Below are 19,267 nucleotides of genomic sequence, written 5' to 3'. Positions count from 1 at the left end.
ATTTATATGATGTCCCAGTTGCGCTTTTGGGCCCTCTGGCTTCTGACGTTTGCACCCTTATGGATGCTAGTTCAGGTGGCTCCCCTTCCGGAGTGGGCCAGGCGCCCTGTCCCACTGACCTCCATCCCCCCAGAGCTGACTGAGACTTGGTCTTTGCGCTCCTCTGAACTGCCACCTGGATCACCCCATGCGTTTAAGCGCCCGGCAGCCGCAGGGAGCTTTGGTTACCTGGGATCCTCCGCTGCCTTCCAGATGTTGGTCTGGTTTCGGGAATTGGCCAAGAAGCTGATTCCATCGCTGGGCCCGGATTCAGCTCAAGAACTGCCCCCAGAGCCGGATCGGTTTGCGGTTCTGCATCGGGATCTGCGTGACAAGCTGGCTCGGCCACAAAGGCTCCCAGACATGGTTCCAGTGCAAGACTGGCAACAGAATCAGGCCCTGGTTCTGCCTCTTAGACTGAAAAGTAAGATTCAAACCGTAGACAGTGAGAGTTCAAAAGCAACCAAGTTTGTTGTTTCACCCCGGAAGAGAGATCTCACTCAGCATCCGCGGCTTGCCAAGATTCTTGGAATTCCAGACACATTTGCATCAAAACCTAAGCATCCGAAACAAATCTTGCAGGATGATAATGGATTTTCAAGTATGGATATAGATTATCCTGAATTTCCTCGAGAATCCCAGAGGGACCCAGATGAGCATCTAGAGGCCCCCGAGCCAGTTGAAACTAATCAATTACAGCAAGAGGCTCTATCTCAAAACCTAGAGCTCCCTGAAGAGATCCAATCCTCTCCACCCCAGCAAGACCCAGCTCAGCCTCCACAGCCTCCTGAGCAGGAAGAAGCTTCAACCCAACAGGAGGCCCTAGCTCAGCCTCCAGGCCCTGCTGTGGAGGCCAAACCATTTCCCAGTGAGCAGGAGCAGGCAGCTCAGACTTCTGAGTCTCCTGAGGAGAGTGAACTTTCTCAAACCCAGCAGGAACAACCAGCTCAGTCTCCAGAGCATCATGAAATGACGGTTTTACCTCTAGGTCACCAACAAAGTCAGCATTTAAGCTTGCCTGGTACCACTACTAAACCTCCAGATCTGCAGATTACCATAACAGCAGAACCTGCTGCAGAGGTGGGAACTTTTCCAACTTACCATGAGTCTACTGCTCAGCCCTCAGTGCCAACTAATGATGTGGAACCTTCTACAACCCAGCAGGAGGCCCCAACTCTGCCTCCAGGGCCTCCCGAAGAGGTTGAACCTTTGCCATCTCAACAAGAGGCTTCAGGTCAATCTCAAGAACCTATGAAGGATGAGGAGCCCTCTCCAGCCCAGCAGGAGGCTGCAGCTGAGCATGCACAGACCACCGAGGAGGCAGAACCTTCTGCAGCCCAGCAGGAGGCTGCGGCTGAGCATGAACAGACCACCGAGCAGGCAGAACCTTCGGCAGTGCAGCAGGAGGCTACGGCTGAGCATGCACAGACCAACGAGGAGGAAGAACCTTCTGTGGACCAGCAGGAGGCTGCGACTGAGCATGCACAGACCACCGAGGAGGCAGAACCTTCTGCGGCCCAGCAGGAGGCTGCGGCTGAGCATGCACAGACCACTGAGGCAGAACCTTCTGCAGTGCAGCAGGAGGCCCCAGCTCTGCCTCCAGAGCCCCCTGTGGGTGCCGAACCTCCAGCAGTCCAGCAGGAGCACCCAACCCAGCCTCTAGCACCTTCTGTCGAAGACTCAGTTCATCTTCCATTGGATGATGAGATGACATTTTCACCTCTAGATCTCTCTTATATATTCAGAAGTCATGATTCAACACTGCCTAGTACAACAGTTACACATGTGGATGTGGAGCTCACCATGACTACTCCAGAGCCTAGTGCAGAGGTTGAACCTTCTCCACACCAGCAGGAGGGCCCTGCTAAGCCTTCAGTTCCCACTGAGCAGGTTGAATTTTATCCAATCCAATCCCATCCTTACTCCCAAACTCCAGATTCCCTTGAAAACATTGAATTTGATGTAGCCCAGCAAGAGGCCACAGCTCAGAGTCCGGATCCTCTTAAGGAGGTAGGCCTTTCTCCAGTGCAACAGGAGGCCCCTGCTGGGCCACCAGAGCCCTCTAAGGAGGTTGAACCATCCCACCAGGAGACTCCAGGCCTGCAACTAGAACCCCCTAAAGAGGCCGAACCTTCTCCAGTCCCCCAGGAGGCTGCAGCTCCACCTTCAGAGCCACCTAAGGAGGTAGAACCTTCTCCAGCTCAGCAGGTGGCCCCATCTCAACCTGCAGAACTCCCTGAGAAGGTAGAACCATCTCCAGTCTATCACGAGGCCCTTCCTCAGCCTCCAGGTCCCCCAGAGGAGGCAGAACCTTCTCCAGTTCTGCAGGAGGTCCCAGCTCAGGCTGCAGAGCCCTCTGTGGTGGTGGAATCCTCCCTGACACAGCAGTTGGCCCCAGCTCAGCCTCCAGAGCCATCTAAGGAAGTTGTAGGTCAACCTCCAATGAATTATGAGATGACGGTTCCAGCACCAAGTCAGGATCAAGCTCCAAATCCAACGTCCAGTATCACAGTTCAACCTTCGGATGTGGAGGTTACCATAACTCCAGAACCCAGTGTGGAGGCTGAACATTCTACAGCCCTAAAGAAGACTACAGCTCCTTCTGCAAAGCCTCCCAAGGTAACATATCCACGTCCAGACCAGGTTCAGACTCAGCATCCGAACCCGACTCCAGTCACAGCTCAACCTTTCGATCTGGCACTTACCATAACTCCAGTACCCACTATGGAGGCTGAACATTCTACAGCGCTGAAGAAGACTACAGCTCCACATCCACACCAGGCCCAGACTCAGCATCCAAAGTTGACGCAAGTCACAGTTAAACCTTTGGACCTGGAACTTACCACAACTACAGAACATACCACAGAGCTGAAACCTTCTCCCACCAGGCAGGATACCACAACTCAGCCTCCAGAAACACCTAAGGAGGTTGCAGCTCAACCTCCAGTGTACCAGGAGGTGACAGTTTCAAAACCAGGACAGGATCAATCTCAGCAACCAACGTCACGCAATGTTGCAGTTTGGCCTTTAGACCTGGAGCTTCCTGTAACTTCAGTATCTACTACAGAGGCTGAGTACTCTACAGCCCTGGAGAAGAGCACAGCTCCACATCCACAGCAGGTGCAGACTCAGCATCCGAACCTGACTCCAGTCACAGCCCAACCTTTGGATGTGGAACTTACTACAACTCAGCATCCATTGGTGTCTTCTGAAAACTACACCCCAGAAAAGAATGCCATGGAGAGCATCAACCTCTGTGAGCTCTGTGTCTGCAGAGACGAGACACTGTCCTGTACTGGTCTCAGCCCAGAGCAGAGGCTCCGCCAAGTGCCTGTGCTAGAGCCCAAGACCTACAACGGCACCTTCACCATCATGTGAGAATCACCTTTTCTCATTCGTTCCCTCCCTCCTGCTTGGCACAGCAGCCTTTTCCTTCAGGTCTTCTAGGCCTTTCTTATCTTCCCAATCCACTTTGACCGACTTTCTGATTTTACCTTTTGCTTGTCAACTTCCCCTTATCCTCACTCTCCTTACTGTTGTGCCCCCTTTTCCAGGCTTTCACTTGTGATTGCCCTGACTCTTTCTTTAATTCTGTTTTTCTTTATCTCCGCAATAACATTTCTTAACCTCTGCTCTCCTCCCATTTTTGAGCCACACTCTTTACAGCAGGGTGTCTCTCCCCATGTCCTTAGTGATGAGACAACAAAGTGGTTAAGAGTAGTCTGGAGCCAGATTGCCTGGCTTTGTCATTTATTAGCTTTGTGAACATGGGTGAGTTATTTAGTTCTGTGACTCAGTTTCCTCATCTGTAAAATGGGGATTATGATAGTTACCATTTCATAGAATTGTTGTGAGATTTACATGAGTCAATATATAATATCAATGCCTAGCATACATATGAGTCGTAGCCATTAATATTATTATTATTGTTCAGTCCCTTAGTTATGTTGAGAACACATCTTTGTCCCTGGCTTTCTATAGATAACAGCCATTTTGTACCCAATCCAGGGCTAAGTACTGTGGGAGGCACAGAAGTATGACATTGTCTCCAGAATGTGACCATGATAGGTGGGAAGAAATGGACTAGGCATAAAAAGGGAGGTGACATATAATTAAGTGCTAAATTAGATGCAGACAGTAGCTGTAATTCACCAGAATTTGTAATCACTGAGGTGTAGGGATCAGGGAAAGTTGCATGGGTAAGCTAAAACTTTACCAGGGATTTAAAGAGTGGCTATAATTTGTTAAAAAGAGAAAAAATAGTGAGTACGGCCTAGGCAAAGCCATGGCTGCAGGAATGATCAAAATTTAGTAGATAATTGGCTGCAAAGAATTGGGTTAAGAAGCAATGATTATGAAAAAGCTTGAATATCAACTATAGGGCTTTGAAAGTTACACAAAGAGAGATGGAGAGCCATTGAAAATTTTAAGCAAAACAGATAAATGATTAAAACAGGAGGATTAACGTAGAATACATATTTAGAGTGATATAGAGGGGGAAGCTTAATAGAGGGAGACTAAATAGAAAGCTGTAGCAAAATCTAGGAGTGGTGTGGAAAGGGTCTGAATCAGAGTGGTTGTGGTAAGAGTGCAAAGCAAATCCTGGGAGCACCTCAAAAAAGAACAGATGGGACTTAGTAACTGACTAAAGAGTTGGGGGATGGGGTGTACAGGAAAGAGAAGAATCAAATATAACTTCAAAGTTTCTGTCCTGGAAAATGAGGAGAAGGATGGTGGTATGACAGGTGGAAACGTGACAGGTGGGAAGGAGAGCCAGTTTGAGGGAGATGAGTTCAGCTTTAGGCATCTTTTATTATCGGTGAGCATAAAGCAACCAGAAGGCTTCTGGCTGAGTGCAAGTGTCCACTAGGCACATGAGCAGACGGGTATTTCTTTTGACTTGTTTCTGCCGCTCCCCAGGGGAAATCGTGTATATAAACTAAGTAAGTTGTTGCTGCGGGACGGGGACAGAGTTAAGGGTGAGGATTCAGTCATCCATAGAGTTGAAAGTGAATATAAGGAATCTAACAGCTTCTTTTAAACATGTGTTATTCATGGAGACACTCCCACATTTTTTAAAGAGCCGTGAAAGTATATAGGATAAAATGTGAAAATCTGAAGCCCCATACCTCTTATCGCCCCCCAACCCTGCACCCTACTGATACAGGATGTGCTCAGTTTCCCTGGGCTCAGGTTTCAGGACGTGCCTCTGGGTTTCCAGCCACTTGCTGAGGTCTCAGACCCCTCCTCTGGGCTCTCCCCTGGAGGAAAGCTACTGTTGCCAGTTAGACATATTTTTAGCACCAACAGGGGGAAAATGAGACCACAGAGGACTGGCTGATGCAATCCAGTGGCTGGTTGTGCTCAGCTGAGACCACAGAACATTCTGGTGCATATAATTGGGAACCACCTCCTTAATTGAATATCCATTAGATAGAGAAACTATAAAAGCCGAATCCCAGCTGAAGGCTTGGTTGTTGCTGCTCACTTTCCTGGAGGTGGCTGCACTTGGTTGAGGTGTGTATGTTTTACTTTGTATATATCTTGCTTTCAGCAAGCAGCTGCTCATCCTCTGGAGGTGGCTGCACTTGGCTGAGGTGTGTATGTTTTACTTTGTATCTATCTTGCTTTCAGCAAGCGCTGCTCATCCTCTGGAGCCATCCTGCACTTTGTACTGAACTTTAAGTATGTTTTTGTAGCTTTTGTGTTAGACTTGATGTCTGTACTGCACTTAACTTTTGTGTTAAACTTGGTGTGGGCCCTGCTTAGTCTCTGGGCTGTGCCACAGTCTCTCTGTGGAACCTGTATTTGTTATATTAAACTTGATCTCACTGTCTACTGTGACTCTGCCCTTGAATTCTTTCCTGTGGCAGAGTCAAGAACCTGGTAAGAGGACTGGGCAGGTTGAGGCTGACTACGGGGCCCCTGGGCCCTACCTCCAACATCACTCCCTCCCATAAGATAACCCTGACTTTTTGGTGTACGTCCTTCGTTTCGATCTCTTTCCTTCCCGTTTTTTCCCTAATGAGTTGATGCTTTATTTCTTGCTCAGTGATTTGTGCTTTTTCCCTATACAGTATTTCTAAGAGTTCTTTCCATCTCAGCACATTAGACCCTTTAATTTCTAATTTCCCTCACCCTTCCAGTACCTGGAAAGGTTCCTGCAGAGAGCTCTTAGCCAAAGCTTTGGTGTTATTTGGCATGGGGATTCTTTATTCTTCTTGGCTTATGATGATGTATTTTTACCCATTTTTCTATTGAATTATTTACCATTTTCTTATTAATTTGTAGGAGTCAGTTTAGACACATAGTGATTTTTAGAGAAAAGAGTAATTAACTGGCATTATCTTTCCAAAAGATTGGTCAGATAGGAAGTTAAGATTCTGAGGAGATGCCTCATGGTTTGTGCCTGTGACCCCACATTATTTCTTTATTAATTGTGCAAACTGGGAAGCTGATAGCTCTGGAAATTAGAAGCTAGTGTTTTCCGTGTTTGAATATCCCCCACGAGGTTGCCATGACTCTTTTACTTTTTCTGTTCATTCTTTTCCTACCTAATCAAGGATGTGAACTGTGTTTCTTCACAGAAATTTCCAAGGAAACGCTATATCTTCCATTGATAAGCATGCGTGGGAAGCATACCGCTGGACTGAGAAACTGTGAGTATATTCTCTCCAGATAGGAATACAAAATACTACATGCAGTGTAAGTCCTTTCTTGGTCCAGAATTTTGAGGTCAGTACCTCTGAGAAAAGGTATTTCCCCTTCCATATCCCAAATCAACCTCTATTGATTGCAGCCTTATGGTTATTTAAAATTAAAATTGGTGGCCTCTTTAAAATAACAGACAATTTAAATTTATTTTTTGTTATATTAGTTATACTTGACTATATTCTTATGTGTAAAAATGAAGTAACAGGTATAGTGGAAACCCTCTTCATGCACTAATCCCTCACCCCTGAGGTAAGCACTACTCTGAGTTTTGTATATGTCCTTCCAGACCTTTCCCCATGCATTTGCTTCCATATATGTACACATAGCAAAATAGCTTTGTTGTACAGTTTTATCTATTTTTTTTTTTACATAAATGGTAACATCCTACAAATTAATTCTTTCACTTCATGATATGCCTTAGGTATTTTTCGTTCCTAATACTTAACATGGTTACTCCATTCACTTAAACTCCTACGTTATATGCCATACTATGACCCCTTCTTGCCATGTGATAAGCTGGTGACCATGAAGAAGGCCCTCACCAGATGTGGCCCCTGGACTTTGGAATTCCCAGCATCCAAACTAGCTCAGAAGAAGAAGAATCTTGCCAAGCAAGGCAGCGTGTGCAGAAGAGGGCCAAGCTCCAGCCCAACACACCCTGCGTCCCCCGTCCATCTGAGGCTCCACACCCACAGACCACCTGCCACGCTGACTCTGGAGAATCATAGCTCATGAGTGATTCATGTTGAAATCTGACAGAACTAAGTGATCCTCGGCCAGTCTACTCTAAACAGGGTGGTTTATATGGAGAAAGTTGATGGAGAGACAGTTTCCTGTCTGGGATCCTAGGGGAGAAGTGGTGCAGTGGCCAGCTCCCAGGTTATCAGCACGCGTTGAATGATGCATTCAGATGGCCTTACTGTTGCCTAACGTCAGGCAAGACCCTCTACTTTTCTGAGCCCTGCTTTCATCCTCTGTAACATGGGTATGAAAACACCCACCTCACAGGACTGTTAAAGCGTTAGAAGTAATACTGAAAAGTATGCACACAGTGCCTAGTACATAGTAGGTACCAAACTGTTATAGACTGAATTATTCCCACACCCTCATTCATATGTTGAAGTCCTAACACCCAGTACCTGAGAATGCAACTTATTTGGAGATAGGGTCATTGTCGATATAATTAGTTAAGATGATGTCATATTAGAATAGGGTGGACCCCTAATCTAATCTGATTGGTGTCCTTATAAAAAAGGGGAAATTTGGACACAGAGACACACAGGGAGAACACCATGTGAAGATGAAGGCAGAGACTGAGTTGATGCTTCTACAAGTCAAGGAAAGGCAAAGATTGCCAGCAAACCCCAGCAGCTAGGAGGGAGGCCTGGAACAGATTCTCCCTCACAGTCCACAGAAGGAACCAGCTCTGTGGACACCTTAGTCTGGGACTCATTGCCTTCAGAAGCATGAGACAATATGTGTCTGTTGTGTAAGTCACATTGTTGTTACTGCCACCCTAGCAAATGAATACACCAGCAGATGGGAGCCCATCATCATCTTTGATAATCCCTGTGGCTCCTCTCTCTGCACCTTCCACGTGGCTTCCTCCAAGGGCATCCTGCAGACAACCAGCGCCAGCACTTGGAGGGATGCACAAAGGAAATGTGCTGTGGGTGGAATCACTGGGAGCTGAGACCAGAGAAGTGATGCTTCCCCCTCCTCGTCTAAACATCTCTGTCCCCCACAGCTCAGCCTTGGCAGTGTCTACCCCACCGCTTCCCCTTTCCATGTCCCTGATGTCATCTTTGGCTCCTCTGCCCACATGCCCATCTGTGCCGTGGGGTCTTAGAGAAGACCAGTTCCAGCCCCAGCAAGGCTCCTGGATCCACCAGACAAGGATGCCTCTCCTGGCGGAGGGATCACAGAAAGTTGTGGGACAGTTTCCTTTGCTTGGAGAGTGCGTGTGCAAACTCCTTTCTTTTCTTTCTTTTTTTTTTAAAGATGACTGGTAAGGGGATCTTAACCCTTAGCTTGGTGTTATCAGCACCACGCTCAGCCAGTGAGTGAACCGGCCATCCCTAGATAGGGTCGGAACCATGGCCTTGGTTTTATCAGCACTGCACTCACCCGAGTGAGCCTCGGGCTGGCCCTTGCAAACTCCTTTCTTAGCTATTGGCCCTCAGAAGCGTCGCGACAGGGCACCGAGATAAGTGGAGCAAGCTGGGTTCCTGTGCCACCAGGGAGGGGGTGTGTGGCCAAGCAATGAATAAGTTTAAAGGGTGGAGAACAGGAAGCAAGATGGTGGTATCTGCTTTATTTAAAATTCTGTGTGCAGCTGTGGCAAAGCAGGGCACAGCCTCCTGGCGAAGCTTGGGAACGGCTCTGGAGCGCACTGCTTTGATTCCCTTCCTTCCGCTTCTTCTTTGCTCCCTGTCTTCTGTGCATCGCTTTTCTCTGTTCCTTTGGATGTTATGGGGCTAAGCGTATGTTGCACCCGCAGAATCCGCCTATTAATCTGATGCGGTCAGTAATGTGTGATTTAGGGGTGTTTGCATGCGCTGCACGTGGGAGGGGCAGCAGGGGGGCGGTGGGAGGAGAGGAGGAAGAGGTGGGGACACCCCTCTGATCCGCTGAAACGCTCCTGAAGAGCAAACCATCCACATTACTGAAGGTATCAGCTGGGACCTGCCTACAGTTATGTCAAAGTGTGCTGCTAAGTGCCAACTCTCCCTTTGTGCTGTGACACCGAGAGCTGCCAAAAGACATTTAAAAGCTTGCATGAACTAGAAAAAAACCGTACATATATGTACATATGTTCCATAGTGTGGATGTATCACAGTTTAGTGATTCCTTTATTGATAGATGCGTAGATTACGGTCAGTTTTCTTGTTACACGCATTGCTGCACTGAACGTCCTTGTCCGTGCTTCTTTGCGGACATCGGCAAGTATTTCCGTAGAGTAGATACCTGGAATGGAATTGTCGGGGTGATGGCTATGCAGATATGAAATCTTAGTTGCCCTCACAGGAGATTTGCCGACTTACACTCCGGTCAACAGAATATGACGGCACTCACCCCCACCCCTTTCACTGCTGGGTATTCTCCATCTTTTGCTGATACGATTGGTGAATAAAAAGGGGTCACATCTGAATTTGAATTTTTTGATTACTCATAAATTTAAATTTCTAAATGTTTATTGAGCATTTGAATGTGTTTCTTCTCTTGAGTTTTCTGTCCTTTGTTCATATTTCTGTTGAATTGTTTTATCATTTTCTTATTGATTTGTAGAAGGAATCGGTTAGGACACAAATGATTTTGGAACAGATACATTCAAAGTAAATTGGCATTTTTCACAAGTTTGTGTGTCATAACATTAGTTCGCCTTGTGTAGAAAAGTCATAAATGATTTCTGAATTAAAAATAAAACGCATAACAGTTATAGTTATTTAAGAAAAGGGGGATTAAGGCCACCTTAAAATAGACTCCTCCTATAGTCTGAGAAATGCGAGAACCAGGCAGTTGTATTCTTTTAATTTATGAATTTCTTAACTACTATATATAGTTTATCTTTACCACGATAGTATCTGATTTGTAGATTTTATTTCCCAAACTTGTAAGAAAAATGAAAGTTCCCTGGCACAAGAAATAAATAACACTAATTTCTTGTGGGGGCTGTAGAAAGAGGAAGGCTGAGGTATAGGGGTGGGAGAAAAACCTTTGATTATTTCCTATATACCTTTTGAATTTTGAGCCATGTAAATATATATTACATACTTTTAAAAAATATTAAATTTAAAAATTAATTATTAAAACATGAATTTCGAAGTTTGTACCTTATAAGTCAGTTTGAGATTTTTGCCTTGTGAGAGAAAGGTTTTTAGCTTGTGATCTATGGATTCCTAAGGCAGAGTTTCTGAAAACTATTTTTTGTTGGCATGTATCTCTTTGGTGATTTGCAGAAGCCTGTATTCTTGGGATAATGTTTTTAAATGCATAAGATAAAACATCTAGGGAAACAAAGAAGCTGATATTGAAATACAGTTTTCAAAATATTAAAAAAAAAGATTAATGACAGAATAATGTCTCAATGCATTAAATAACAAGACATAGTGGTATGACTAATAACTATTATATTTTCAAGGTACTGATGAGAGTTAATGATATTTTGTGATATGTCAACCAATGTGTGACATGAAAATATCTGTGATTTCTGTCGGGGAACAATTTAAGTGAAATGTCCCGTCCTGCGGGACAGGTAAGAACGTGGGCTCGAGGAGGACTACCTCTAGCTGGTGAAAAGAGGAAGAGACAGGAGACACACAGAATGGAGGCAAGACAAGATTCTGATCAAGCCTCAAAATTTTATTGTTAGGCGATTGCTTATATACATAGTGAAGAAGGGGCGGGCTGTCACAGAGTGTGGCAGCTTATGATAGGCGGAAAGGCAGGGGCGTGATAGTGGCGTGGTATGAGAAGAGGAGGTGGGAGGGGTGTTGGCTTGGCGAGCGCGGGCTTTTCTGAGGAGGAAGAGAAAGGCTTACATAAAATGGCTGTTATTTGTTAAAAATGGCGGCTATTGTTAAATATGGCTCCCGACATCTCCTCCCTTTCTGTTCAAAGACAGAAGGGAAGGTGAGCATTAACCAGGCGAGGGAGTAGGGGCCTGGCTCCCCCGTGGATTGATTTTTTGAATCCACCATCGTTGGCTCTTGGTATCTTTTGGGGGGAGGGGCAGAGCCAAAATTGATTTTTGATAGATTAGATACCAACCCCTATGCAAGCCAGGCGTGCTCACAGGGAAACCCAGAGGAGGTCGGAGTTCTGTGACCTTCCCTTGTAATACTTTGTTTTACACTCACCCTGGTGCTCATACCCTGTTCTCCCTAAAGGGAGAGGGTAGACATGCCTCTGGTTATCATGTCGTCCCCGTAGGGAGGGAGCCCTAGTAGTCTTCTCCCGTGTCCTTTGATGCCAGCCGTTGATAATGAATTTGGATAGGTTTAGAAAGGACGGCATCAACTTGTTTCTTAATTAGGTTGGTGAGATGGCGAAATGCCCAGGGACTGAAGGTTATAAGTAAAAGGAGGCAAAGAAGGGGGCCCAAGACAGGGAGGAGGTAAGGGAGGAGTCCATTAAGTCCAGTACAGAGCCGGTTTTCGAACAATTCTTTTCTTCGCTTGATGAGGTCTTCTTGTAATTTCTTTCTTTTTTTTTTTTTTTTTTTTTTTTTGTCTTTTTGTGACCGGCCGCACTGCGCTCAGCCAGTGAGCAGTGCACCAGCCATCCTTATATAGGATCCGAACCCGCGGGCAGGAGCACTGCTGCGCTCCCAGCACCGCACTCTCCCAAGTGCGACACGGGGTCGGCCCCTTCTTGTAATTTCTTGATTTTGTCTCGGACAATGCCAGACTTGTTGGCGTAGAAACAGCACCATTCCTGTAAAGCTAAACAGATCCTTCCCTGTTCTGCAGTTAATAGGTCTAACCCTCTGCGATTTTGTAAAACTACCTCAGCTAAAGAATCAATTTGATCTTGTAAATCATTAACAGTTCCAGAGAGGGTTTGAACATCATCAATTAACTGACGAGATAACTTATTATAGGTGTCAACAGTGACCCCTATCCCCGCCCCGCTGGAGGCCACAGCGGTTGTAATCCCCAAGCCTATAAGCAAGGGAATGACTTGGAGAGCACGCCGCTGGCGTCCTGTTTATAAGGTCAAGTCTAGGAAGAGGGACGGGCTCATATCCGGGGATGATAGAAATGTCAGGGAGAAGGCTCACTGGAACGCAGAGGCCTGTCCAATTAATAGGGAGAAAGGTATGGGCAAGGTTGCCTCCACAAATGAATACCTGTCCTGGAGAAGGGCAGATGGGGGTGGAAATGTTAGTTATGGAATGACAGTGGGAAAAGGTGACAAATCCGACATCAACGTCATAGGAATTATTTTGTGAAGGTCCCTGGAGGCAATCAGAGAGATTGAAACCCGAGGGCTGTACTCTGAAGGGGGATGATAGTGAGCAATTGGCAGTTTCACTAAAGGGGATATACGAGGCATTGAACATAGGAATGGCAGTAGGTAGAGGCATACCAATGGTTAAACATAGCCAGCAGTCGTCTGCAAGGGAGGGGGTAAGGGGGGGGTTGGGGGGAGCGGAGGGCGGCGGATGAAGAACTGGCGCAGTAAGCTGCCAGGGATCCTCGTTATCATGATAATGAGCTGCCTGTTCGTCTAAGGTCTCTTGGTCCTGGGGGGGGGGGGAGTTGATCGTTATGACAGGCGAAGGAAGTGAGGGAGGGGTATAATTTTGCAGCTGTTTTACGAGTCTTTTTACAGGGGTTAGTTTCAGGGCAGATTGTCTGAAGGGTCTTTTCAGGGGGATCAGCATCATGGCTGCTAAGTCCCTCCGGCATGCCTGTTATGACAGAGGGGCAAGTTGAGGGGGAGCGAGAACCGTCCTTAAGGGCTGTCTCCCCCACTTGTATTATGTTTTTGATATCCGGGTCCTGAGAATGGGTTTGTAAAATGTCATTAATTAAATTCCAGTAGGAAAAGGTAGACACGGGGACCTTGCTGGGGCCAAAAGTACAATAGTAATCATTGAGACAGTCACCAACCCGTTTCCAGTATTTATGATCAATGGTGCCCTCTTGAGGAAACCAGGGGCATACATCAGTTAAGAAATTGAAAAAACTTCGGAGATCTTTCTTTTTAGCCTTAATTCTGCACATGTTGAGGGAATCCTTAAGCCCCTTAAGGAAGAGCTCGTGAGAGCTCAATTCCTGTCCCATGATAATCACCTACTCACCGGTCCGATGTCCGCTGGGGCGGCTAGTCCAGCGACGATCAAAATCGAGTCTTGTCCCGAGGATTGATCACCCACGGGCTCGAAACGAGCTCGAAACGAGCTCAGGAGCTCAGAGTATGCCTGGACAGGCGTCTTCCGAGTAGGTGCCAGCAACGTTGTTCCGTGCCTCGGGCCCCACGTTGGGCACCAGAATGTCCCGTCCTGCAGGACAGGTAAGAACGTGGGCTCGAGAAGGACTACCTGTAGCTGGTGAAAAGAGGAAGAGACAGGAGACACACAGAATGGAGGCAAGACAAGATTCTGATCAAGCCTCAAAATTTTATTGTTAGGCGATTGCTTATACACATAGTGAAGAAGGGGCGGGCTGTCACAGAGTGTGGCAGCTTATGATAGGCGGAAAGGCAGGGGCGTGATAGTGGCGTGGTATGAGAAGAGGAGGTGGGAGGGGTGTTGGCTTGGCGAGCGCGGGCTTTTCTGAGGAGGAAGAGAAAGGCTTACATAAAATGGCTGTTATTTGTTAAAAATGGCGGCTATTGTTAAATATGGCTCCGACAGTGAAATGCTGATCTCCTGTGGTTTGTTGCATACATTCATGATGGAAGAAAATGTTCATTTCAGGAAAGGTTTGTGAAAAGAGAGATGTAATTTTATTTCTCATCCAAGTTTGGCCTCCTGAATCCAACTCATTCCTCTCACAGACCTCTGCCCTAAAGGGATGATACACAAATGGAAATTGCCTAAACATCTTTGCATGTATTCAAGAATGTACAGTTTTTTGAGGGGAAAGGGATCCCTAGCTTTTATGAGATTCTCCAATGATTTTGTCTCATAAAACACTAAGAGCCAAAAAACGTAGGGGAGAAGAAAGAAATTTCTTTTCCTGCAAAGCTGTACTTAGCCTCATGAGTGATAATACATGGATGCTTTGTTTTAAATAAAAGTAGCATATCTGAGAATTGATGTGCCAGAAACTGTTCTAGGTGGCAGGCATACAGGCCCAGGAAGGAACAAACAGACCAAACGTCCAGCTCTCAAAGGGCTATAAATATGTAATATGCAAATAACTTATAAATATAGTAGTTATAATCTCAAGTCCTGGTAAGTGATTTTGAGAGAGAGGAAGCAGGGGAAGGAGAGTAAGTCAATTTCAGGACGGCCTGCTGCTTGCATTGTATGTATAACTAAGGAAGGCCAGAAAAGCCCCCTGAGCCCTCTCAATGTCCTAGAAGTTACAGAAGCAGAAGGAAGAATAATTGTCGTTATATAGAATCAAGAATGAATATTATGAAGTTCACAAGATTGCCTTGGTGAGAATTTAAACATGGATGTTTCTTAAGTTTTAGCTAAGGTGGCCTTGTTTTGATATTTCCATGGTTTGGGAAAATTTTAGATTTGGGTTTAACTGATTCCCTATAGTATTAATTTTTTTGCTTCAATCAAAATGAATATTTGGCATTCAGCAGATTAATGTATTTCATTCTAGTTGCTTATTTGATGTTGCTTTTTTGGAGTAATTTTTTGGTGACTGACTCATTTCTCAGTCTAAATTTTTCTTCTCGGTTGAATTTATTACTATTATTATTTAAGATTTTTACTATCCTGTCATCCAAACAACTTTGGATCCAAACAGAGAGAAGACCCACAAATTTAAAATACTTTTTAGTCACTCTTAGTCCTAGCATGATATTCAACTCTTCAACCAAACAGTCTGACATGGGCACAAGCCAGTCACAAAAGACATGGACCATAAACAGCTGCGGGTCACCCCCATCTTTCTCTGTCCTTACTGAATCCTTGTCACTGTTTATATTTTTTAAAGTTATAAAATGTATATACAAGTTTCACTTTTGTCTTGACTTTTATTAATCATCATTTCCTATGTCTTTTTTGTACAACATTCATGGCATATCCATACGGTTTTTGTTAAGTCATATAGGAAGATAGGGTTTTCTCCAACTTTTTATAGTTATGAAGAGGGTTACTATAAACATTGTCAGGTATGTTGATTCATTTTTTCTTTTTGGATCATTTCCATTAAAATAAGAAACCATTAGCTAACCGAGGTGAGAAGACAAATCAATCCCAACATCACCTGGTGTCCCCATCACACATTCTGACCATCACTGCTGTTCCTTCTAAAGTGGTGAATTTCAAATTGAGGTCGGGGTCTTTGATGTATTCTCAGGGCCCCAAGAGTGCAACACCCTCTCCCCCAGCACGTTCCCAGTCTTGACTGCAAGACTAAGGGAAGCAAAAACCGTAACAGTTGTTGGGTAGGCCCAGCTGTCAGGCTTGTCTGAGGATCATTTCTATCCTCTCCATTCTGCATTTTGGAGAAATCATTGGCTGTATCTCTCTGTTTTCTCATTTATTCCTCAACTGTTCTTTGTGCTCTTCATATAGTGAGTTTTTTATTAATGATGAATTTTTTTCATTTGTATAATCTTTAGTTGATTCTTTTTCATGGATGCACTATCGGCTTACAGCTGTCTGAGGATATTAATTCTGCTCGCCCAAAGTCCTCTTATGCTTTCTCTTTTAACTCTGATTCATTGGCTTTAAGCTCTTAAGTTGGTTTGGGTTTGTTTTCTGTCCTTAATAGAGTTGGCTTTCTCACATTGTTTGGTCATTCCTGAGTACCACTCATCTTTGTAGTTGGAATTCTGCTGCTTACAGCTCTCGGGGAGAGGTGAAATGAGATGCTGGGGCTTGTGTTCCAGATGGAGTCTCCTGAGAATAAGGAAGGGGAGGGGTGGGATGTGGCTCGTAAGGGAGTGCACCCCTTCCAGGGTCCGGGACCCTGTGCTTTTCTAACACCAGTTGCTCCTGCCTGGAGAAAGACACCCTTTGCTGCCTTGTCTGAGGAGGAAGGATATGGGCTGATGTGCCTCAGGGTGCTCCTAGTGCAGTGCCCCAACCAGTAACTCTGTAGATAGTTCCAAGGCTTCTCTGGTAGGGGAGCATTTGTAGAGCTGCTTCCATGTTTGAGCTAAGCTTGTGGGTTTTTCAATTATATCTGTTCTGTCATTTTTAGGGATTTGGTAGAGGTTGGAAAGGTAGAGACTTGACATGTTCTCCATCTGCCAACTCAAAATAGCACAACGCCTTAGGAAAATAATTTTGTACCCTTACATCGTAGAGAAACTCAGATACATGTGTTAGCAGGATACATGTACAAGAATGTTCAAACTGCATTGTTTGCAATAACTAAAAAAGAGAAAAATCTCAGTATCCATCAACAGTAGAATGAATAAATAAATTGTGGTATAGTCACACAATGGAATACTGTAAAGCAGCATTAGTCATTAGTAACATAATGCAAGACATACATAACCTTAACTTTTCAGGTAGCCATTTAAAAAATAAAAGTAAAAAGAAACAGGTGAAATAAATGTTACTATACTTTTTAAACCCATACCATCAAAATATTATTTCAATGTGTAATCACTATATACTCTCCTACTGAGATATTCTATTTTTATACTGTCTTCAAAACATACAACAAATTATTATTTCTACTTGTAATTAGTATAAAATTATTAATTAGGGAGTTTGCACTCTTTTTCCATACTAACTCTTTGGAATCTCAATTCGGTTGCTAAATTTTCATTAGAAATACTTAGTCTGTGTTGAGATTTCATAAAATTTGCAGTTGAAAAAGTAGCATCATATAGCCAAGTTGTTGCAAATGTATTAAACATTTTCTAATACCTGCATCAGGTATCAGTTTTTAAATTTAAAAATAATTAAAATTAATGAAACTAAAGGTTCAGTTCCTCAGTCACACCAGCCACTCTCAAGTACAAAGCACACATAGCTAGTGGCTACCTTATTGGACATGCAGCACAGGCACTGAAATGACCCAGTCTCAGCTACATGATGCATCTTGAATTTACAAACAGAATGTTGAGTGAAAGAAGCAAGATAGAAAATAACACACATAATATTATTCCATTTATATACAGTTCAAGGAGAGGCAAAACTAAATTGTGCTGTCTATGGCTGATATATAATAGGTAAAACTACATTTGAAAAGCAAGGAAATTATTCTAAAAGTCAGGATAGTGGTTACCTTTACAGGTCAGAGAGAGGGTTGTAATTGGAAAGGAGCATTCTGGAGGCTTCATGGGCACTAGCAGTGTTTTTTCTTGACAGGATGGTGTTAACATGACTATTTTCTTTATCATTATTAAACTGAACAGTTATATGCATTTTATAGCTCTCAAAAAATAATAATGGGGAGGCAGGGAGTCAAATGGCATCACTTGCAGCCCCGACATAGTTCCATGTGGAGGTTCCATAATAAGGTTTGGGAAAAGAGAGGAGAAAACGGCAGTTCTGCCGAGCTTGGTACCACCCAGAGTTGGGTTCTAACAAGGCCTAGTGATCTAGAGGGCAGGCATTAAATACACAATTTGGTGGGAAGAGTAGGTAGGTGTCGGGGTGGGAGGGTGGAGACAGATGGACTCAAAAAGGAGAAGGAAAAAAGGTTTGAATAAAAACAGAACAGACATCAACATCTTGAAATTAAGTAAGAATTGGGGTATTTAGTTGGAACCATTGCCCTAGTTTCCTCCACATACAGGAGTTAGTCCTCTGTAGCAAATAGTTGTGGTTAGTTTGCATTTTGACTCAGAAATAACTTTTTCATTTTCCAGAATTCTCAGTGAAAATCATTTGACTGAATTACATAAGGATTCATTTGAAGGCCTGCTCTCCCTCCAGCATTTGTAAGTTAATTAATCATATTTATTTATGAGTTTTTAGTTATGTAATCTATAAATGAATGAGAGGTTCAAATTAGATAATCTCTGAAATTTCTTTCAGCCATAAAATTCTGCAATTCTGTAAGTCTGTGTAGGGTCTGAGCCCATCTCTAGCATTAACTATCTCCTGTGTATTTTCAATTTGTTAAGTTATATAGATGGGATATAGATAGAAAAAACTTCACTTAAAGAACAAAAGTGGTAATAAGATCTGAGCAATTATTGACATGCGTGGGAACGTTGTTTTATAAGTGTTCATATGCCATCTGCTTGTATAGTCTGTGGTCCAAGGATCAAATTTGATCCACAGTCTGTTCTTGTACAGCCCATAAATTGAGAATGGTTGTTACATTTTCAACAGACTGTAATAGGTAATAGAAAAAGAAAAGAAACATAGAAGTATATGTAACAGACACTGTATGTGGCCCGCAAAGCCTAAAATATTTACAATCTTCCCTTTTAAAAAGGTCCAAAAAAGGTGGTTTAGTAGAATGAGAGGAATTAAAGTTAACCACAGATTGTTGCCTAAAGGAGAAGAAAATATAGACCACCTATGTTAATTTGAATGCCATTAACCCAGAATTTTATGATAATTTAATCTATATTAACATTTAAATATTAATTAAACAGATGAATTATGCAAGTAATATTTAGAATGGTTAAGGAACCAAGAGAACGACTGGTATTAACAATTTCAATGCAGGAATTGTTATACTCATATTAAAAATAGATGTTTCAAAATGATGATTAAATGGTACAGCTAGAAATGTTTGTATAGTATTTCTGTCTGTTTTGAGATACCATGTTGTTTGCTGTGAAAGCTTGAATTTTATCTTTTCTCCATGGATCCAGAGGTGTGTATGTCATTAATACTTACTAAGCTAATTAATGATGCTGTTTAGCAGATAGATTCTTCATTCAAATGTAGAAGGCTTAAGGG

The 19,267-nt window shown here is 43.8% G+C and overlaps 1 protein-coding gene across 1 annotated transcript in view; it reads left to right on the top strand.

Moving 5' to 3' along the window:
- Positions 1 to 9: 9 nt before the first annotated feature.
- The window catches only part of LOC134365078 (leucine-rich repeat-containing protein 37A-like), a 53,402-nt gene continuing 34,144 nt past the window's right edge, over positions 10 to 19,267 (top strand). Inside the window, exons 1-4 of the mRNA XM_063081266.1 lie at positions 10 to 2,951; positions 3,069 to 3,413; positions 6,627 to 6,698; positions 18,220 to 18,291. Coding sequence (XP_062937336.1) covers positions 10 to 2,951; positions 3,069 to 3,413; positions 6,627 to 6,698; positions 18,220 to 18,291 — 3,431 coding nt within the window. The remainder of the gene's footprint in view (positions 2,952 to 3,068; positions 3,414 to 6,626; positions 6,699 to 18,219; positions 18,292 to 19,267) is intronic.

The sequence above is a fragment of the Cynocephalus volans genome, chromosome 16 (genome assembly GCF_027409185.1).
Source record: "Cynocephalus volans isolate mCynVol1 chromosome 16, mCynVol1.pri, whole genome shotgun sequence".
Lineage (NCBI taxonomy): Eukaryota > Metazoa > Chordata > Mammalia > Dermoptera > Cynocephalidae > Cynocephalus > Cynocephalus volans.
The sequence above is the reverse complement of the archived record's forward strand: the minus strand, read 5'-3'. Positions and strand labels throughout refer to the sequence as shown.